At 40.2% G+C, this 21,641-nt stretch overlaps 1 protein-coding gene across 1 annotated transcript; it reads left to right on the top strand.

Moving 5' to 3' along the window:
* Positions 1–2: 2 nt before the first annotated feature.
* LOC110986191 (DNA repair protein Ku80-like) lies at positions 3–21,339 on the top strand. The gene is made up of 20 exons (XM_022247873.2): positions 3–146; positions 2,790–2,903; positions 5,344–5,524; positions 5,842–6,013; positions 6,548–6,754; positions 7,498–7,612; positions 8,569–8,707; positions 9,102–9,214; positions 9,424–9,624; positions 10,124–10,214; positions 10,839–10,899; positions 14,152–14,227; positions 15,103–15,296; positions 16,256–16,364; positions 16,812–16,884; positions 17,076–17,188; positions 17,728–17,824; positions 18,780–18,847; positions 19,034–19,102; positions 19,551–21,339. The coding sequence occupies exons 1-20, from the start codon at positions 129–131 to the stop codon at positions 19,563–19,565; spliced, it is 2,226 nt and encodes a 741-aa protein (XP_022103565.2). The 5' UTR covers positions 3–128; the 3' UTR covers positions 19,566–21,339.
* The last annotated feature ends 302 nt before the right edge of the window (positions 21,340–21,641 follow it).

Genomic DNA, 21,641 nt, shown 5'->3' on the forward strand with positions numbered 1-21,641 from the left:
CTCTTGCGGAACGGTTGGCAGCCAGTACTGCACTGCAGTGCAGTACACACATGTCTGAACATGACTGAGCCTTCCTCATGTACGGGCGCGAATGTCAGGCCTGACTTGATCACTTAATCAGAAGAATCATGGCTGGTAAAGAAAAGGTATAACATGTAGTAGCCTAATTCAACTGTTAAATTTTCTTTCTGTCTAACGTGAGTAGGTTAGGCCAGAAAAGAATTAGAAACCATCTTTATGTGCAGTGGTGTGACGTGCCATGTGTTTTATTTCTCCATGGCTAGACCTACTGCCAGAACTGTAAGGTCGTCTATTCCTTCCTCCATGGTTTATACAAACCTTACCATGCTTACAGATGGCCAGGCCTATGTGCAAACTCACAAAAACACTTTGTGGCTGTTTCGAATGTGCCAATTTATTCTGCCATCACCAGATTACAGCTAGGTGCAACCATGGAGGTAGAACAAAGTTTCATATTTGCCTTGGACACATGTTGGACGTGAAGTTCATGTACATTATTAGATGCCTGATTGGGAGGTTTATTTACCTTATAATATCCTCAACAAATGGTGAAATTCTTGAGCATTTTGCCCATCCACACCTACCCACAGAACTGTGGGCTCCCTTGTGGGAGCAGGGCGGACGTCAGACCCCCTGGGAGTAGTGGTAGGCCTACATCCACACTACAGAAATTTATGCACTCTTAATCACTGTCAGCTGCATGACAGCTTGACCAATTGCAACACAACTCCTATCTTTTCCTTGTTTCCTGACCCCATCGAAATGAAAACTGAGCCGTGATTGGTCATTGGAATGGAAGCAAATACGATCATCAGTGTGGCTTTCATCTGTAGGTGACAGGAAAACAACAAGGAAAAGATAGGAACTGTGTCTGAAGCTGACAGTGAATGCTGCTGATTTTCTGTAGTGTTGGATGGGCAAAGTGCCTATAATTTCACAATTTTAATGAGGATATAAGGTGAATGAACCTCCCCATCAGACATCTAATTCACCAAGAAGGCATGTATGAAAGTTTGTTGCGCAAATAGCTGTGATGGAAGGGTAAGTTGGCACAATCAAAACAGCTAAAATGTGTGAAGGTGAGTTTTTACATAGCTACATGTATCTGTAAGGTTTGTAAAAACGTTGCAGTTCTGGTGGTTCATGTCTGCATGTTTCTAACATTAGACATGCAAGGCCAACAGGGCCTTGGTGCTTACTTGAAGAACTCCAAATCACTACTGTGTGTGACTTGAAAGAATTGTTATTTTCATGAGGTCATAATGCTATATGTTTTTGACTTGAAGTTTTGCAAATAACTGGTCTGGGGTTACGCAAGCTCCACTTTTTCAATCAAATTTTCTGTTTGAGCATGGAAGTATGAAAAAACCTCCATGGTGAAAACATCTGTGAGGTAAAATATGTAAAACGGTGTAGGTTAGTAGAGGTTTTTTCAAATACCTGATGTATTTACTCACCGATGTTAAGCTCTTGTTTCCACCTGACATGCCCAACGATGATCGCTCCGTTTGTGTTTATCACATTGTGCATGTGTCAGGCCAATACATTGGCCATGATGGCAAAGCTTCGGTTGCCCATTTTCGGAGATGGGGGAGGCCTCTTGTTTTCATTGCAGAACCGTCTTTATGCAACTTGTAAGCTGGTGCCTTCAGGATGTGCGGATATGCATTGCACTGCGCTGTGTAGCTGTAGCAGACTGTAAGAGATTAGAAATCGTCCCCGCCTCCAAAAATGGTCAAATGTGGAGCAAGGTTGGCCATTGTTTTTACACATCTACAATGTGATAAACACAAACGGGGCGATTGTCGTCGGGCGGAAATGAGAGATTGGTGAATAAAGATGTCGGGTTTTTCAAAGTATATTCAGTCACGTGGTCTGAAACCTCTGTTACACTGTTTCAAGAGCTTTACTACAGGTATACATGTAACATATGTTGCTCTCACGGGGAAATTTGATTGAAAAAGTGGAGTTTGAATTACTAGATAAATTAATGCAAAAGCTCAATTAAAAAACATATAGCATAATGACCCCATGAAGATAATAATTCGTCTAAGTCACACATAGTAGTCACTTGGAGTTCTTCAAGTAGGCCAACTCTAAGAAGTGTGGGTTTGTCAGCTGCCGTGCTCCTTCTTTCGTGCATGGTTCGTAGGAGTGCAGCAAACGACAAACTTTTTAAACACTGAAAGGAGTCATATTGGGGAAGGTGTTTCTAGACAATGTGAAATCGTTGGTATGAAGTGATTGCATGGGGGGAGTGATCATCGTACAGTGGATAGATTCCAGCATCTGGTCCAGTTGAGGCCAATAAAGTCCCTTTGTCCTACTCGGCATTATGAATTCTGGTCAATATCTTGACAGTCCAGACTGTCCACATTATGGGGCTAGTACTGGTCATATCACTGGCCATATTTGGACAATTCCCTGGAGGGCTGTGGCACATACCTCTGTCTACGTGTCCATTTAAAAATACAGGCTTGACCTAAAAAAAACTTTCACTTTGTGACAATTTCAATTGTCTTCAATGAAAGTACAAAGTGAGGTTGAATTTGTTACCTTTCCTGAATTGGTAATTTGAAAAAGCCCTTCCTCCAAGAGTCTAATAACCTAAGTCAAATGAACAAGTGGCAGCTTTGAAGTTTCGTCTGATTGAGCTTTGTAACACATAAAGCAATGGCTGCATGCATTGTTCATGTGCATCAGGCATAGAGCAGTACATGTTCAGCAGCTAATAATGTGCACATACATGTACATCATTTTCGACATAGGAGGCAATTCTGCTGTGCTTAGATGTTGGACCATCCATGAATCAGGCACCAAGTGGCCATGTAACATGTTTGGAGTCAGCAATTGATGTTATAACATTGCTCCTACAAAGGAAGGTAAGGTGTACTAAGTACATGTACGTACGTGTACCTGTTGCTACAAATTGAACATGTTTCCATGATACCAGTTCATATGGTGCAAAAGTTCATTGGGCCTCGTCCAAAATGCCATTGATACAGAGTACCGAAGTGATTATGTCACATGCACAGTTATATGTGTAAAAGGCATAAGCACGGGAACCAGTGTGTGAACCAACATGTACGCGTACTCCATTCGTTTGCATTACATTTCTGGTTTCAAATGATGTCACGCTTTGGTAATATAGGGTCTGCACATTTGACCTTACAGTCATGTTTTTCCTACAAGTGGCTTTTAAAAGTATGGTTGGCTGTTGGTACAAAAGTAAAAGAACAAGTCAAAAAGTGTTAAAAATCCCACGCAGCTATCAGAATGCCAGATAATAATACACTCACTACTAAATACCAAAAGAAATTACAACCTTATTTAAAATCAATGCGACAAGTATCCATTTTAAACGCATTGGAAGCAAAAATGGAAACCAAACCAAAGGTGATATTTCTGCAAACTTTGGCTGCCCATACAAGTTATAAGTAAAATAAGAGTGGTCTACTAGTATATACTGTACTGTGGCATGCCACATTAGGGGCTAATGATGTGACTTTTACACATATGCATTCTGTTTTCCATGGATGATTTTTTTGGTTTACATTTTGCTCAGATATCTTGACATTCATTCAATTCCTAATCCATTAGGAGAGCAGACTGATTTTCTGCGTATTCCAGTTTTTTCCATGTGTAGAGATGTCGCCACAGCATACTGGTACATGTACATGTAGGCTGGATTGCATTTTGAAAGGGCACTTGTTTGCATCTTTATTCCCTTTTCCTGAACCTTGTGCTCTTAGTAAACTAACTTCGTGATAGTGATAGAGCAAGGTCACTTGTATATGTTCCAGTTTAATGTTTTCTCTGATACTCAAAGAGATAAATGCAAAATTAGTGTGCATTTTGGGGAAATTTTTCATTTCCATGAATGTCACACCAGATACCACTTCAGTTTTTCAGCAAGACATGGGTGAGATTTGTCCAAAGTTTTCCTGACTTCTGGTTTCTTGGGAAAAAAATTCTAAATTTTTCACAAAAGCTAATGCGGGACTTGTGCATTGTGCAAGTCCATATAGTGTGCACGCCCTTGCATGACAGTATACTATAATAGAGGATTTTTGGTCACACGATTTTTGTTAAAGTTAAACTGATGTGCGTGGAAATATGTGCACATTCAAAGTCTTTCAACATTCTGGCATATCTGTACATGAAATTGCCAGTAGACATACCCAGATTTGAAAATGCACTCACTTTCTGAAGTGCTTTTGCCCATCATGCTACGTCACTTGAAAAACCTCTGTTACTCCTGCTGGAATGCAGTGGAATACTGCTGAGCAGTAGGGATGTATGGTGATGAACTGCAAGGACTTGGCATATGGCTTCTGACTGTGTACATACATGTATTTGCCAAGAACTGCACCAGTGTTGTGGAACAACCTCCCAAATGATCTCAGAACACTGGACTCAATTGAAACATTTAAATCAAACTTGAGAACTTTTCTGTTCAAGTGTTCTTTTATTGGCACTTCATAAGTGTCACCAACCTGATTTTACTGTGTCTTCTAGTGCCTTGGATTAGTTTTCTAGATAGATGGGGCTTTATAAGTGTTTGTGTATTATTATTATTAAGAACAATGCCACTGTCAGCATATACAGCAAACCTGTTGGGTGCCATTTTATTTTTTTATGTGTGGTTCCTCAGTTGTCACTTAGATTTATCAAAATGGCTCTGTATTCCCTTAAAGTCATCGATTGTGGTAGAGATCTTTCACTTGGCAAAGGCTTGAAAAATCCCTGAAAAATTTTCATTGTTAAAAAATCAGGTGGAAAAAGAGGCAGTGGAGGGGAACATAAATAAATATCATCTCAGATTAATCAGAAAATCAATGAACAAGGATACTGCAGGTACACGTGGTGCGATAAGTGATCACTATGGAGGATTGAGGTACCTGTATACTGTACTGAAGAGGCATATTTCTTCCTGGGTTTTTAAGTTTCCTCAAATCTCACTCCTAGCAAGAAGCCTGATTTCAGACTCTTTTCATTTTAAATGTATTGATTTCAGGCCATAAGAAGGGACCCGTACGTTCAGGTCCCTCTGGCTAGATGGCCTTATATTTGAGATCTGGACAGGACCCAGACTGATATCGCTAGAACCTGTTGTACCTATGTACCTTTGTGGGAAATTGCAACAATTTCATTAGACCCCAGTTACATGTTCGTACATAACGTGTACAGAGATTGTTCAAACTTTTAAAATCTTCACCTCAACTCCAGCTTCCTGAGTAAAATCAAGATAAATCAAGAGTAAAATCAAGATGAGCTTCCTGAGTAAAATCAAGATGGTTTTCTCTTGGCCTTCTGTTGTAGTTATTCAGTGAATCTAAGGATGAATTTGGTGTGGTGCTATTTGGAACTCAAAGAACTGCCAATCGTCTCTCCAGTGATGGATATGAGCACATTACCGAAGCTCGACCTCTTGGACCGGTGGATCTAGATTTGATCCAGTACATCAAGAATGACATCCAACCAGGCCCGCACACTGCAGATTGTATCCTTTGAGGAAATTGTTCCAAGGAATTTTGAATTTTAGTTGAGAAGTGTGATTTTTTTCCAGAAATATTGGAAATTTCAGATAAATTTGTGAATCTACGAGGGTTCTAAAAGTTTAATTTTGTTACATGCACATGTGTTTTGAAAGATGGGTCATAGCAGTAGATTGTGATCTCAGTGCCATGTGTGAGCTTTGCTGTGCTGGAAAATCACGAGATAACCTTTCAATAATGTTTCGATGCTAAAAAAATAATGTAAATATAAATATTTATTCTTATCGCTTGTAATTTTTTCTTTAATTGAACATGTACAAAGTCATTGATGCCCTCGTTGTTGCCCTGGACCTGTTGAAAGAATCTTCACAAGGGAAAAAGTTCACTGGCTTGCGTCTCTTGTTATTTTCTGATCTGGGAGGACAGTTTAGTGATGACAAACTGGAAGGTGTCATTAATGCGCTTAAAGGACTACAAGTTGAGCTCAATTTCATGTAAGTACTAACGCATATAAGTGGTTCCTGACGTGTCTTCCAGACAGCTGTTATACTAGCATTGTGCAAAGTACAGAGAAGTGTTTCTATACAGTGTGTCCACGATGGCTGGTTTGGATGCAGGACTTTTAAGGGTAAATTTTATTTAATATACTGAAAGGGAAGCTACCATTAGTTTTCAGTGAAAAACAACAAAGTACAGTCTGTCGTTTCACTCCAGACCAGTCATCCTAACGTCCACTCTGGCACCAATTCAAAGCGATCACAGTTATGATGTCTTTGATGTGTCCGTTCAAAAATAGCATCCAAATTTCATCTTAGTCAGCTCACTTTGAAGTATGCAGATTTGTCCTGGAGAACTGGTTGAGGGACATTCTAAATTTCACTTGGTACATGGATGTGTAATTATTTAACCAGGCAAAAAGAACACTCTACACGTATGCCTCTGAGCTTGTTCCTTTAACTGTTGAATTCAAATGTTTCGTTTTGTTGGATGAATTTTTTTCCAATAATGTTGGTTTTCTTATGATACAGTGGGCCTAAAGTTGAGGATGAAGATGACGATGATGGCCATGTTACTAGGACGGACAATAACCAAGATGATAATGGTCCATCTACAAGCGATGGGAGAACAGGGCTGAGGAGACCCACACAAAAAGAAAAGACACCCCAACAGAGGGCCGGGGAAGCGTTGCTTAAGCACATTTGGAAAGAAGTTGAGGGAGAACACTACTCTTTCAGGTACATCGATAATAATAATGATAATAATTAGCTCAAACATTCCTATCCATGTCACAGACATCACTAAGCGCTGTACGATGAAAACTTTGCAAGTTATTAAAGAAAGCAATACAAAGTCACAACACAAAGCCAAGTAAAATTAACACTGACAATTACATAATCAAAAAATAGAAGTCATTAAGTTGGTTTACAATTCTCAAAAGAAACTTTTGTTGGTCACTATCGTATTGTAATGTTCTCCGTGTTGTCTGCTATACATGTATGTGCAATGACTGAATAAATCATAATAATAATAATAATCAGGTCAAATTGCTGTTGGTGGCCTTCTCTTCCGAATAGACGGGGACGTATATTACTAATGATCCGTTACCATATTGCCAAATTGCTGTAGGTAGCCTACCCTTCAAATTAGACAGGGGCATATATTGCTAACGATCCCTTGCCATATTGCCATGTAAAATTGTAAGCAGTAAGCACAATTAAAGGCACACTTAACCGTGCTTAAGGTAGTGACAAACCAATGGAAATCTCTGTGTATTCACAAAACCACACCAAGCAGTGCCGTTAAATAATGCTTACAGTTGGCGATGTTTTATGCTGAACTTATCATGACTTTTCTGCTAACAGTTAAGCAGCTCCATGAAATTGGGCCCTGCTCAAGCTGTCTACCTGCATGCGTTCTCACCTGTTGATAAGTGTACTCTTACCTTTTTTACTGTATTCTCCTTAAAACATTTTTTCAGTGAGACTTTGTCACTTCTAAGCTTCTTCGAAAAGCGTGCCGTGAAGCAGACAGCATGGAAGGCCAATCTGGAGATCGGCCCAAGCCTCCAAATTCCAGTCTGTGGATATCTGAAGGTGTGTGTTTGCTGAAAGCTTCGGAAATGCTTTAATCCTTTAATTATTCCCCAGAACCCCTTCATCAGAAGCTGGCACCAGTGTGGCCTAATTTTAGTACTTGTGTCTCACCACGCGGCCTTTTTGAAAGTACACTGTATGGCCGTGAAAATGGACAGTGCCCCTGTAATTTGGTGGCCATCTCGCTCCCCTCGCTGGCACAGATTTATACCACTGAATCACATAGGCCTTTACTTCATGTATTCTTAAGACTCTAGTTTAAGTCATCAGATATTGAGTCTGAGTCCATGTCATCACCAAACATTGAGCCTGAATTCATATCATCAAGCATTGCATACGAGTCCACACATTTCGTTTGAGTCTACGTCATCAAGCACTGAGTACGAGTCCACACCATCACACATTTCGTTCGAGTCTACGTCATCAAACATTGAGTCAACACTTTCGATTTTTTTTAATGTGGCTTAAAACATTTAGATACAATTAATCCCAAATTTGAAATTATTCATTAGTATAAATGGCATTAGTTTGGAATGAACTTTCGTTTACTCTCAGGTTCTCCAAACAAAAAGATATCCTTATTTTCTATTCAGTATGGCCAACTTATGAATTAGGCCATCAATTGGTGAGCATTAATTGTGCCTGTTGTATGAACTTCTACATATATGTAGATGTACATCTGTGTATGCATATCCGCCTTGAGCAGAAGCACCCACTCATTGGTTGAAAAGAGCCATGTTATTATTCGAGAGTGTTCATTTTGTTGGTAGTGATGTGACTGTTACATGTGTACATTTATTTCCTAGTCGTTTGTGAACCAGTGAAGTTCAGTTCCTCCCAAAGGAGACTCCATTGCTAAGAAAATGAGGCCCTCTCTTGGTCCAGCGCGTGGCCCCCTAGCAAGATAAAATGTTGATCTGTGTGTATAATCTGGTACATTACTAATTGATTTGAAGGTGAAACAGAGCACACAGAAATCTTGGAAGTCGACATACATAAAAGGAAAAGGGAAGGAGTACACGCCCAAGACAATACGCTCCCAACATCTGAACGATGATGAAGAAACCGAGGTCGAGAGTGAGGAAATCATAGAAGGTAGTTCTGAAGTTACTGAGTAGTAAGGCATACTGCGTGATATTGATGTTAGCACATCAATTTTTTGTATTGACATTGTCATGGCATTAGTCAGGATTGTTAGGGGGGGAGGAGGAATAAGCACTTTTTTGGGGGGGGGATTTCCGTGGTGGGGGCAAAGCACTCATCAGCAACAAACTGATAAGCTATTAAAAGTGGAAGGGGTCAAGTTTTTACAAATTTTTGTTATCAAGCTTATTTCCACCCCTGTCTTTTCTTGATTGACTTTTTTTGGGAGAGGAGGAGAAGGGGCAAGCCCCCCCTAATTTCCCCTGAGTGACACCCATTTCGGTACATGTAAACTTTTCCCCAATTAAAAACACTTGAAAGTTTTCACATTGTGGTACATGTGCAGGTCATCGTTATGGCAGTGACATCATACCCATCTCAGAAGAAGATAAAGTGAATATGGGTTACAAACCTCCAGGTAAAGTCATGCAAGTCCTGGGCTTCACAAAGCAAGAAAATGTAAGTGACAACAGGCAAACCTGAAGATTTTGACCATTGCCGTACTTTCTTGCATTCCCCAGGGCTGTAGTTAATGACATAAAATGCATCAATGATTTTTAGAGGTCGCGATGTTGAGCTGGTAAAGTGGCTGATATCAGGATGCATATTGCAGTTTTGAAGTTATCATACATGAATCTCAAGCTCAGCCGCTGTTTTACCTCTTTTAGATCAAGCGCCACCAGCAACTGGGAAGCAGCGTCTATTGCTTTGTAGCGGATCCGTCAGATCAACCGGGATGTGTAGCATTATCGGCCATCATCAACGCTTTGTATGAAACCAACTCAGTAGCCATTGTACGTAGAACCTACTCAGCAAGAAGCAATCCTCGTCTTGCGTGCTTGATACCACACATTAAGGCTAAGTATGAGGTGCGTATACTCCTTGGCCTCAGTTGACTCTAAAACGTTTATAAGTGACCCACAAAAGAAAAAAGGTAGCAAATTAGCTGAGGCAGCAGATGAACATTGGTAACAGTTCATTATTTGGGATTTTGTTCTTATTACAGAAGTGTCATTTCCTCCAGATTTCATCACTTGATACCAGGGTTTCCACTGCCTATGCGACTGTGAGGCAGCCCACCTCACTATTTTAGTGACCACCTTGGGCTTTTCTGTTGAATTTTACCATCTCACAATTAAAATATACAAAAACAGAAGGAAAAAGCAAAATTACTTAGATAATTTGAAATAGATCACTTTCAAATCATTCAGCATGGTAAGAAAGACACAGAATACAAGATCTATTTATATAGAGTGCAAATTTAGAGTAAATATACTGTTACATGTACTATGTGGCATTTAAGGCGCTAGAATTTTGGCAAAATTTATTTGACCACACCTATACTTCTATTGACCATATCTTCCACAGAGTTTGTTGTACATTGAGCTGCCGTTCATGGAAGACTTACGACAGTATACATTCTCATCTCTCAGTTCCAATAAGAAGAATCAGCCCTCTGGTGAGTTGCTCTTTCACTTTCAAAGTTATCAACTGTGAACTTTAAGCATACACATGCACGCCTCCTGTGTAACATGACCAGACATTGGTGCTGTTTTCCCACTGTGCGCCCATTATGTCATACTTTAAATATTTCTTGCTCAGAGTTCAGAATGGGTTTCTGTTTTATTAAATGTTACAAATTTGCTGTTAAAATCAAGTTAATGAAGTTTATTTATTGTTTAACTAAGCATTGAGATTGTACTGCGGAATAGCCTCTCGGTAAAAGATAGCTAAGTGTGACATTACACACACGGTACAGTCCCTCCTGCACCGTAGTTGTGGGGACATACACTTGACATTTCACCTATTTGTGGGGACCGACAACGCTGTGGGACTCAGAAATGTCCCCACAACTTGGTTCAGATTTCCCTAACAAAAGAACTTGTCCCCCGAACGCGGTGAATGCCTACCCATTTGTTCACACAAGTCAACATTCCCTAACTTGAACTGTGTTAATATAAATCTCCAGTTAAACTGCATGTTATATGTAGCTGTACTCTCATGCATGCCAGAGGCTGCATGCCCCTTCTGTTTGCAAGTAAGTTAGAATGGCTTCATTTAAATGTTACATGTTTAATTTCAGATGAACAACTCAGCGCTGTTGACGATCTCATCACCAATATGGATCTCATGAAGGCCAATGTGTAAGACATTCAGTCATTGAATCACTTGTGTCAGGATTTAGTCTGTACCCTGTGGCTTTATTGACATCTCAGGCCCAACAAAATTGGTTGTCTCCGGTTACCCTACCCAACCTTGAAAATCACACAAAACCTGCTTGTCTTATTTCAGATTTAGAAATGGAGAATTATGATGCTAAAAAGCCTGAGCATAATTTTTCTGTGCATCGTCCAGCATTTCTTTATATTTCTAGTGTATTTTTAAGTTGGGTGTTAATTTAAGCCTTTACTGTGGCATATTTGTAGCTGCAACTGTTTTCTAATTTCAAGCAACTCAACCAGTTCATCTACAACACTGATAACGTGCGGTATTGAATCTGTGATCTGATATTGTAACTTGTTAACTGTTGCAAGCCAGTGCCCAGACAAAACGTTCATTCACCAGCATCCCATCCTAAAATTTGGCAAACCTTAAATGAGCCCACCCCTGGCCACCTTCATGTACCACCCTGATGCTTATTTTTAAGAGTAACAGATAACATAACTGTTTTTGTTTGGCCACATAGAAACTGCTGCCAATTTTATGAAATGTGGTGTAACTTTGAACCATGTGTAAGCCTTGTGCCATAAATTTATATCGTAGCTGCGCAGACGAAAAGTTGCGTAGCTGCGCCACATTTTAATATTATTGAATTTGTTGGACGAAGATAAAAACGGCTTTTACAACAAACAGTCATTGAATCATTTCCGCCCACCATTTTGAAAAAGTTTGTGTCTTTTCTTTGTCGGAACGGGACAGAAAATCTTGCAGTTATCTCGCAGCTGAACAAATTTTTCATAACCTTCTACAACAAAGTTGTACGTTTCTGATATAAGCTTTGTTAAATTCAGCAATGATGATGCTTAACCAAACACGATAAGCAGGTCAAATTGTTCATTTTTACTTCGTTTGGCACAACTTACGCCAACTAAAATGACTGCATAAGTTATGCCATAAGTTGTTGCATACGCCGTGGACTTACGAAGTGTGTAAGTTTCGTGAAATCGATCTTAACTTGTTGCACGACTTACGCAATAAAATGTGGCATAAGTGGAGTTATGCCAATGCATAAAGTTTTGTGAAATCGGCTGCTGGGCATGTAGGGTCATAGGGCAGCCTACCACAGAAGCTTTAGACATTCATGTTGCATAATCAAGCGTGTTTCTGTAATGTGACTTTTGGAATCTTGGAGCATAAACAAGTGCAGGAATTTTGGTTAATGTTTAGGAAATTGTGAAGGATTCCAGGCCAAACTGCAAAGAAGTTCTTTAATGTATCTCCTGAAACATTCTCAAAATGTTTTTTTTTAGGTGGGGACAAGATTGGGCAGGGCTAAGCCTCCCCAAGTTAGGTTCCCCCCAAAATGCGCGTAGTGCATTGTTCTCATTGTAGAATCTTCTACATTTTGGAGAAAAGGAAGTCTGTGCTGGCCAAATTTTGTTGAAATTTTTTCATATCCTTTTTTGGTCCAAAATTTAATTTGACTTTTCCACACCCTATTCTTCCATTTAAAGACCATACATGTATACCATTCTGCATTTCCACTGCCTTGTCAAGGCACTTCATTCAGACATGGAGCTATTAAACGCAAGGAGTTAGAACGAAGTCCTCACAGACCGTAATCTGATTAACCACTCTGGTTGGCTCCTTAGACAAAGCACGATTACCAGCCACAACATTGACGACCCTTGACATTCTTGGTACACAGTGACTGCCACAGCTGGGTTGCTGGTAACTCACAGACTTGTCATGTTTCGCTACGGCATTCGGGAGTCAATAAATGGTGGAAAAGATACATTAACCACTTCGGACCGGGGCATTTTTCAACGTTGAGGATGCTGGGCCGGCATGACTATCATTTTTTCCGTTTTCAAAATCCTTCAACAATTCATCATTCCATTTAACAGTCGTTTATAGCCGCACGGAGTAATCTTCAGGCACTACTCTAAGTTGACAGGTGACCTTCATTGACACCCGAATATTTCAGCCAGGCCTGCAGCCTTGTAAACAGAGCCCAGATTGTGCGGTGTTATACAGCTGTCTTTTGTTCACGAATCTGGCTCAGTGCACTGCTGACCTCTTTTCAATAGGGGCCAGATTAGCATGCAGCGGTGCTGTGTGGCTCATCGCTGCGGTGGTGGAGAGCTTTTGTCCCCGGTGGTAATCCGCTTGCTCTAAATACCCCAAACCCTGGTATACGGTTTCAAAATAATGCTGGATTATCACCACTTTTGAGAGTGAAAAATGCCGGTCATGCCCAGCAGCCTGGTCTTTTGTTCGGAGTACGGTCTTTTGTTACAGGGCCCTGTTTCCTTTGTCCGAGTTCGGAGACCCCGGCCACACATATAAACCATACGGCTCCGATCCCGGAGTCCCCGGCTGGTAGTGGTTAAGAAAAGGTGCAGTTCTCTACAGTAGTCCTTAGGAGTCAGAGAGAGATCCCCGCAGATGTGCTAAGAAATTCCTAATCAGCAGTGGTTATTTGGTAAAAATCTGACATTTTTAAAGTCAGTTATAACGTTTTGCAGTTCAGCAGTAGAGAACATAGACCCCCTGTACCCAAAATATGAACTGTAATATGTCCATCACAATTCATAATCCTAGGTTGAAACATGCCACAAGAATGCATTTGAAAACGTGGCAAGGTTTCATGCTGAGACAGTTGTGAACAATGACAGAAAGGACAGTGAATCTTCCCATGATTTTGTGTGTTTTTTCATTTCCTATCAACTAGCTACATTCTTTTAGTTTCTTGTCGTGTATTTGTGGAGAATTTGTGTTTGGCAGTAATTCTATTTATTGTTAAGAGAGACGTTTTGGGGATGTAAAGACATAACCAGGCTTTCATTGTCATTGGAATATCAGAACAATCACTGACATTATCAAAATTTAAGTCTCTGATGACGGTGATTTCTGTCTCGATGGCGGCCATGTTGAACGTGCAGAAATTTAGGGACACGCATGTGTGGTAACCACAATCCTTTGCAAATGCAACTCCCAGCATTCCTTGTAGCCCACAAGTGGCACATAATTTGATTGCAGTGCACTTGCAGTGCTTACGGTGGCCATCGTTGACCCTTTTGATCTCTGTATTTGCTTACTCCTTGAGTTTAATAGCTCCATGATACAGACATTAAAAACAGAATTTTTTACGGATTGGAGAATCATTCTTCCCGTTACCCTTAAACTGGCAGTTTACAACATAGTTCAAATATTTTTGTTTTTCATGTCGACAGGAATGAAGATGGTGAAGAAGAGGAAGCATTGAAGCCCAAGTTGACATTCAATCCTTACTATCAAAGGCTGTGCCAGGTACAGTCAATGCAAAGCAATCGTTTAGTGTGATCAGATACGTGAATCAGATAAAGGCAATGTCTGATTGACTGCTTGGATTCTACAGGTTGATCAGTCTTTTTTCTAAACTTGGAGGAGTGGAAATATAGAGAGATCTCAAAACACTTCAGTAGAAACGGTTGTTAAAGTCTTGTGGGAAAGTCTTCTTGTAAAATGTACATTTACAATGGAAGTCTGAAGACTGGAGTTTGTCGAGGAGAGACAGTAGGATATTACAAATTTAGGCACTGATGCTGGAAATGGTATTGGAGCCTTTTTGCACACAATGTCAATTAACAAACCGGCAAATGTCATTATTAATTTTAAGTCTTTCTGGTAATGAAACCAAGGATTCCCCAAAAGTGCCCTAGGCACTGTAGTTCATAAGCCTTAACTCTAGAGAAGAGACACTGAGATGAAGTTACAGCTTCAGAGGTAAAACCCACAAAATCAGGTAGGGACTGAAAACACAATCTACATATGGGCTGAGCTGGGAATCAAACCCCAGCTGCACAGGTGGAAGGCGAGGAAGCCTGGCTCCCTGTATCTCACGGTATCAGTTTCCTTTGACTAGTCTTACAACATTTTACCAATGACAGTTCATCTGTCATCACTTCTGAATGTGTCTACACCCAATGCATTACTGCACCTATCGCATATTTCGTGTCTGACCCTTGTGAATGTTGTACAGATGTTCTACCATATTAGCTTTTTATGCAAAGCTGACGGCATGAGGCACTTTGCGAAAAAGCAGTTTACCTTACATGCTTCTGTATTCTCTCAGATTTGATCATTGAGTATTGTTGAGTTTTTATGTGGGTATTTGTGAAAGCTTTCTTGTTGGCTCTTGGCAGTGTTTGATGCACAGGGCACTGAACCCCACGGCGGCATTGCCTGCCTTGTCACCCGCCATAGCCGAGTATTTGCAGCCTCCCAGGGCATTGTCTGCGGAGTGTTCTTCATGTGTCGACAAAATCAAAGAGCTGTTCAAATTGGAACGTGTGAAGAAACAAGAAGCAGCCTCAGCTGAAAGCTTGTGGAAAGACAGGTACGGTAGACTCCTAGCATCTCTGCATCATCTCATCAGATATGCGCATGTACAATTTATTGCATTCCAACATACAGGTTAGCCACGGCCACATTGTGTGGGTTGGCTCCATCATTAACCTCTTGGAGGTGCTCTAATTTTGGAAATGATGTTGTGTTCATTTTTGGAATGTATTAATTCTAAATGCAGCTTTCTGTAGGCTTCTCTGGCTTGCCGGTGTTTTTATCTCTGGTTTCATTGGCATGAATTGGCGTAGAATATGTCTATTCCCTCCTGGATGGGATGCCAGTCCATCGCAGGTTGCTCCCCAGCTAATACCGGTAGCTTCTGCTTATACTTCTGCTTGGACAGAAGCAAGCAGGGGTTAAGTGGCTTGCCAAGGTCACAGCTTATGGCCAAAAGTTGGATTCGAACCCCTGACCCTCCAGTCCTATTCCAACTCTGTTTAGAATCACTCAAACATTTATCTGTGTGTTTTACAGTACCTAGCAATCTTTAGTCAACCTCAGGTGAGCAAATTCAATGTCAACTGGTAATATTCTCTAGGATATTGTCTGTTGGGTGGCTCCGTCAAGTCTACCATCTCCTTCCTCCAAAACTTTATGGGCAAGCTTACAATTAATTTGCAAAACAAGGGAAATTCCTGAAGTTGAGAATTCTGCAAAAATTCCCTAATGTGAAGTTGAAGTTTTTCTGAAGTAGCACTGTTTGAAGGTGGTATTGGTGGTGTGATCTCTCCACTTCATGTGTACATATTTATAGGGCTTGCTAGATTTCTTTAATGGCTTGCAAAGGAGCTAGTCATCTTCCTAGGTGCAAGATTCCAGAAGATACAGGACGCTGAGAAAGATTCCAAGCTGGATTGGATCTTGAGCAATTGAAGTGGACTCTATTGATGCTTTCTGGCAACCCATGAAATTGATCCTTCATTGACCTTAGCATCCATTGGATTATTTCAGTGACGTCAACGCAGCAGGCCCTGCAGCCAAGAAGCCTCGCCTTGATGATGACGCAGTAGACACAACAGACTTCAGCATGGCAGGCATGGCCAAAGGAGCTGTCCAGGAGGTCATTAATAGTTTATCCTTTCAAGAAAGCTTTGCAAATATTGCTTGCGTTCTGATTGATATTTTTTGAATGAAATCCTTGTGAAAGATTACCATTGAAAGAAAAAATTACTGGTATTGATTTTTACGCAGAGTGACACATCAGGGTCATTGCGCTGTGGACAGAAAGAAAGTGGTGTCCACTGTCCTCTGTAAAATGCTGAAGCGTAAACTCGTGACTGGAAAGGATATACTTTTTGTACGATTTGGTTGAGTGCCCCTAAATTCCCCAGAAACGTTGGCTTGGATTTGGGGTCAAAAGGTCAGACATCAAAAATGGATTTAGTCTCCCTTCAAATAGACCAGAGAGGGGTTTTTGCCAATGTTCATTTTTATTCCTTGAAAGATGTCCCTTTTCCTCTCTCACACATGATATGATTCATTGATTGAACTTGTAATGTGATTACAGGTTGGTACTGTAGATCCTGTGGGAGATTTCAAGGCAATGATCGGTCAGAAAGATCAAGACAGATTCACTCAAGGTAACTGCATTATATGACATTAGATAGAAGGCTTAGACAAAGCTTAACTGCTTAGCGCTGTGAAAATTGAGAGTAAAACTTGATACTTCATCTGTTTCTTTTAATTATTCAGTGAAATCCCCTCTTTCCTTTTGGCGGATGACTGAGTTCAGACAATTTTGTGATTTTTCTCCCGTTTTGTCTTTCAACAGCTTCAGACCAAATGCAGAATCGTATCAGCCAGTTGGTGCGTGATTCCTTTGGTTCCCAGTTCTACAGCAAGGCCATGGAGTGCCTCAAAACATTAAGAGGAGCATCTATTGAGGTAACTGAATCCAAGATAACTTTCCACTTGTTTGAAATCTTGTGCTTGTGCTGTACAGTCATTGATACAAAAGGGAACTTGTAAAATGACTTTTTTGTAATGCAGTATTCAAGTTCAAGTTCTTTGAATCAAGCAAAAATAGTGAATAAATCAAGAGATGTAGGGCTAAACCTGGGAAAGAATTTGGAACTGAAAGCCCCTGCTCACATTGGGTGGAGAGACAGAACATCTGTCTTTATGTTTTCCGTAACTTTTACAGCAATCAACTGCTCTCAAGGCATTTTACATCACTTCGTGAAACATGTTCCGATGCACTAACAAGAAACAGTTTTTAAAAGTGCTCACATTTAACAAACAGCACATAAGAATTTTAGCACTCCATGCACTATAATTATCTTTGTTACCATTGCAGTTGTGATGGTTGATTAGTATGATTACATAAAGTTATGAGTTCAACCATTACTGACTTCACAGAATTCCAGTTTTACTCATGGGAGGTTACTCTTATTCATACTAAATCACATACTTCCATTTTCCAGCTTCACGAGCCTGGCCTTTTCAACCAGTTCCTGAGAAAGCTGAAAGAAGAACTGAAAGAAATCTTCAAAACAGACTTTTGGAGCCAAATCATTTCAGGTACTGAATGTAACTTTGCGTATGTATATTTTTCATTGCTGGTTGCCCTATATTAGTGGCATCAAACTTTAGATCAGGTATTAGATTAGGTCAGGTGATGAGGTTTAACCTTAATTTGGAATTACCCATCAGGGCACAAAGATAATGTATAATTTGCCCCATTGTGTGTTGTCTTTGTTCCCGTATATATTAAGCTTTTAGGTGTGTACAGGATTGCTTCTCTTTCACTTCAGAATAGCTGACTCGCTGAGATGGGTGAAATATATTTCATGGGTGCAGATCAGAGAAAGGGGTTATGGTGATGCATTGCCGTGATTGGCAAATATGTGTGACTTGAAAAAATACCTTATTATTCATGTATTATACATGTGAGTGAAGTGCATGCTGACAATAAACACTGGGATCCGTGTGAAGTGCATGCTGACAATAAACACTGGGATCCGTGTGAAGTGCATGCTGACAATAAACACTGGGATCCGTGTGAAGTGCATGCTGACAATAAACACTGGGATCCCAGTGAAGTGCATGCTGACAATAAACACTGGGATCCAAGTGAAGTGCATGCTGACAATAAACACTGGGATCCAAGTGAAGTGCATGCTGACAATAAACACTGGGATCCAAGTGAAGTGCATGCTGACAATAAACACTGGGATCCATGTGAAGTGCATGCTGACAATAAACACTGGGATCCGTGTGAAGTGCATGCTGACAATAAACACTGGGATCCGTGTGAAGTGCATGCTGACAATAAACACTGGGATCCAAGTGAAGTGCATGCTGACAATAAACACTGGGATCCAAGTGAAGTGCATGCTGACAATAAACACTGGGATCCAAGTGAAGTGCATGCTGACAATAAACACTGGGATCCATGTGAAGTGCATGCTGACAATAAACACTGGGATCTATGTTGAACGATTTATTGATTGTTCTATTTCTATTTTTTTTTTAGAGAAAGTAACTTTAATAGATACGTCTGAAAGCAGCGAGAGTACTGTCTCCAAAGTGGAGGCCACAAAGGTGAGCGATAAGATGGAGGTATTCCTGACAAGTGTTGTGGATGGACAGTCCTTAACCTCATTAATGCATTATTTGGGTTGATTTGGCGATCCTGACTGGGGACAGATGAATATTAACCCTGGTGCATTGTCAGAGGCTACTTGATATCATGCAGTTACTGACATAGCCATGTTCTCTTGGTTGCAGTTTCTTGAAGAAACCACAGAGGAGGAAGAAGTTGCCCCTGCCCAAGCTGATGAAGACGCTGAGGATCTGGTGAGTAGTTCAGCTTAAGAAGAGAGTAATTTCAAGTAAAAATGTATTCTGTTCACTTATCGACCTGTCCATTCTTTCCATTTTGAGGAACAGTCGGACAGCTATTTTAATTTGCACATTGAATTTGTGTGCGTACTTGTACTTGATAGGGCTCTGTGAAAAAAACACGATGTGCTATGCTGAAGAAGTTCATTTGGTTTGCACGCTGATTGACTGGTTTTTCACTTTAAATGAAAAATAAGAGCATCAAAAGTTCAGGAAAAATATTTGAACATCTGTCTGCTTTGCTCATTTCTCTGGGAATCTTCCTCATGCTTAAGATCTTTTCTGTATCAGCATCTTATGCAGGAGTCCTTGAATAGTTGGATCAAAGAAGTGAGCTCTTTTGTTTGAAAGTGCCTCTTGGAGAGTGATGAAATCAAATTGGGTATCGTATCTCTTTTGACAGCTGGACATGATGTAGGAGCACAGTCAAGAAACGTTTCATCACAGGCCTAGATAAAGATCGGGCCGTAGAAGATCAGAGTTCATGCAGCAGTGAACGACGGGATATACTGACGACACATTTTAGTTCTGTGATTCATACGTTGTACCTTAGAAGCTTCTGCATATGTCATGATTGGATGCCATGGAAAGGGAAAAGATGGCTATCAAGATAACTAGGCAAACTGCTGTAATTTTTAGCTTTGATTTTCACGTTATTTCTACCACGTATTTTCATTTCACATAATTATGTCAAATAGTGATCAGCTGCTTTCTTATTTAGTCTCTTTCAAGGTTGCCATGGTGATTCAGAGAAGTGATAAGAATCAGTGAAGTTAGCAGAATCACTGATAGACCTTTTCTCAACAATTAGATGGCAAAATCACCAATGGAAGCCAAACAAGTTTTTTTAGACCCTTGTTTTGCATATTGCTACCAGTTTGCTTGTGGCATGCTTATTCGTAGCTTTAAAAATAGTATTTCAGCTTTTGTTATACGTAATGATTGGTAATCCTCCCATTAAGTGTTCCTTGAACACTAAAACAAAGGGATATATTCACTGCTTTCCAACAAGTTGTGTTAATGGTGTGTTATCTGTTAACAAACTGCTATGGTTTATATACGTCGTATACATGTAAAGAGTCAGTGAACCTGTGTGTTCCAATTCTAAAATTGAGAGAATATTACAGGTGAAAAAATTCTACATACTTTAAGACGTTGATGGTCCTGAGTGTTGGATGGATGGACCTCTTCCATCCTTAGCAGGTCCAGAAAAGGAAGATGATAATGATCAGTTGAGCTGTTTATGACAGAGAGTCACACTGTGTTTCTCATCATGTAGCAGCACGTCGGTGGCATTAGAGAGAGACTTTAGAATTGCAGACCCACACTATAGGGTCATGCTGTACAATAGATACCACATCCAGAGAACACAGTGATGAAACTTACTTTGTCTTTTAACATCAGCTTCTGTGGCTGTGCTTTTTCCTTTCTTGTCGTTGGTGTGTCCTTAAAAGTTGAGCTGCATGGTCAAAACTTGAATTGTCCTCAATCAAGTCATCCCCGTCAACTCAGGCCCAGGAAATTATAAATGACATGCAAAATCATCCATACCTAAATGCTTGGAAACTGTTGGTCTATTCATGTCAATCCTCACCTTTGCTTTGTGAAAGTATGTGTGTTTTTCTTTTGCCTTTGTTTTAGGCTACCTAAATGACTGCAGAAAGTCACTATTATGAAAATCACTGAAATTGAGACTTTTTAACCATTTGGTTCTCCACCCTAGAGGTGACAGTTTGGCTTAGATCTACTCACAGCCAGAGGATTTGAGTTAGTGTAGTGGCTCTTTCCTCGTCTTCCACCTCTGCAGTCCGGGTTCGATTCCCGGCTCGGTCCACATGTGGATTGGGTTTTCAGTCCCTACCTGATTCTCTGGGTTTTCCTCCCACTACTAAAACTGTAACTCCTTCTCATTTCAATGTGCCTGAGTCTTCACATGTATGAAGTTGGTGCATCTCTTGGAAGAAGAAGGATGGGTGTGGAAGGTTCAGTAATGTTGGCTTGATATGTATCCATGGCAGAGTTCATTTCAAAGCTGGCAAGTTTGTCAGAACATCCATGGAGCACGGACATGTAAGTGAAGTTACAATCCATTCAGACAACTTATTTCCTTAATGTACCTACACAGTAAACTTTGATATTTCATGAAAAAGGTATTGTCCAAGTGTAATAAAATTGGTTTCAGGTTAACAGTACTATTTTGCCCATGGTGCATACTCTCACCTGAGTATATAATGACATATTTCAGTTGAATGCTTCTTGTATTATCATTCTGATAACAAATCAATCTTTGATGACCCAGGCTATTTGAACATACCAAGTGCCCAAATCCAGTGTTGCAATGGAGATTTAATTTTCCAGTTTCACAAATATTTTTCACTTGGTGTATGAAGAGTTAAAGCTAGTTAAAACTTTAGAGAATGGAAAATTCTTTGTTTTTAGAGGCATGTTTTTACTTACCTGTATGTGTGATTGGATGCAATGCTTTTGAGTTTTA

Source organism: Acanthaster planci, linkage group LG02 (genome assembly GCF_054643075.1).
Source record: "Acanthaster planci isolate LZ-2023a linkage group LG02, COTS_SCS, whole genome shotgun sequence".
NCBI lineage: Eukaryota > Metazoa > Echinodermata > Asteroidea > Valvatida > Acanthasteridae > Acanthaster > Acanthaster planci.

Coding starts and splice junctions, on each gene's coding strand:
- LOC110986191 (XM_022247873.2), top strand. Junction 10,900..14,151: donor GATCTCATGAAGGCCAATGT/GTAAGACATTCA, acceptor TCATGTCGACAG/GAATGAAGATGGTGAAGAAG. Junction 17,825..18,779: donor TTGGAGCCAAATCATTTCAG/GTACTGAATGTA, acceptor TTTTTTTTTTAG/AGAAAGTAACTTTAATAGAT.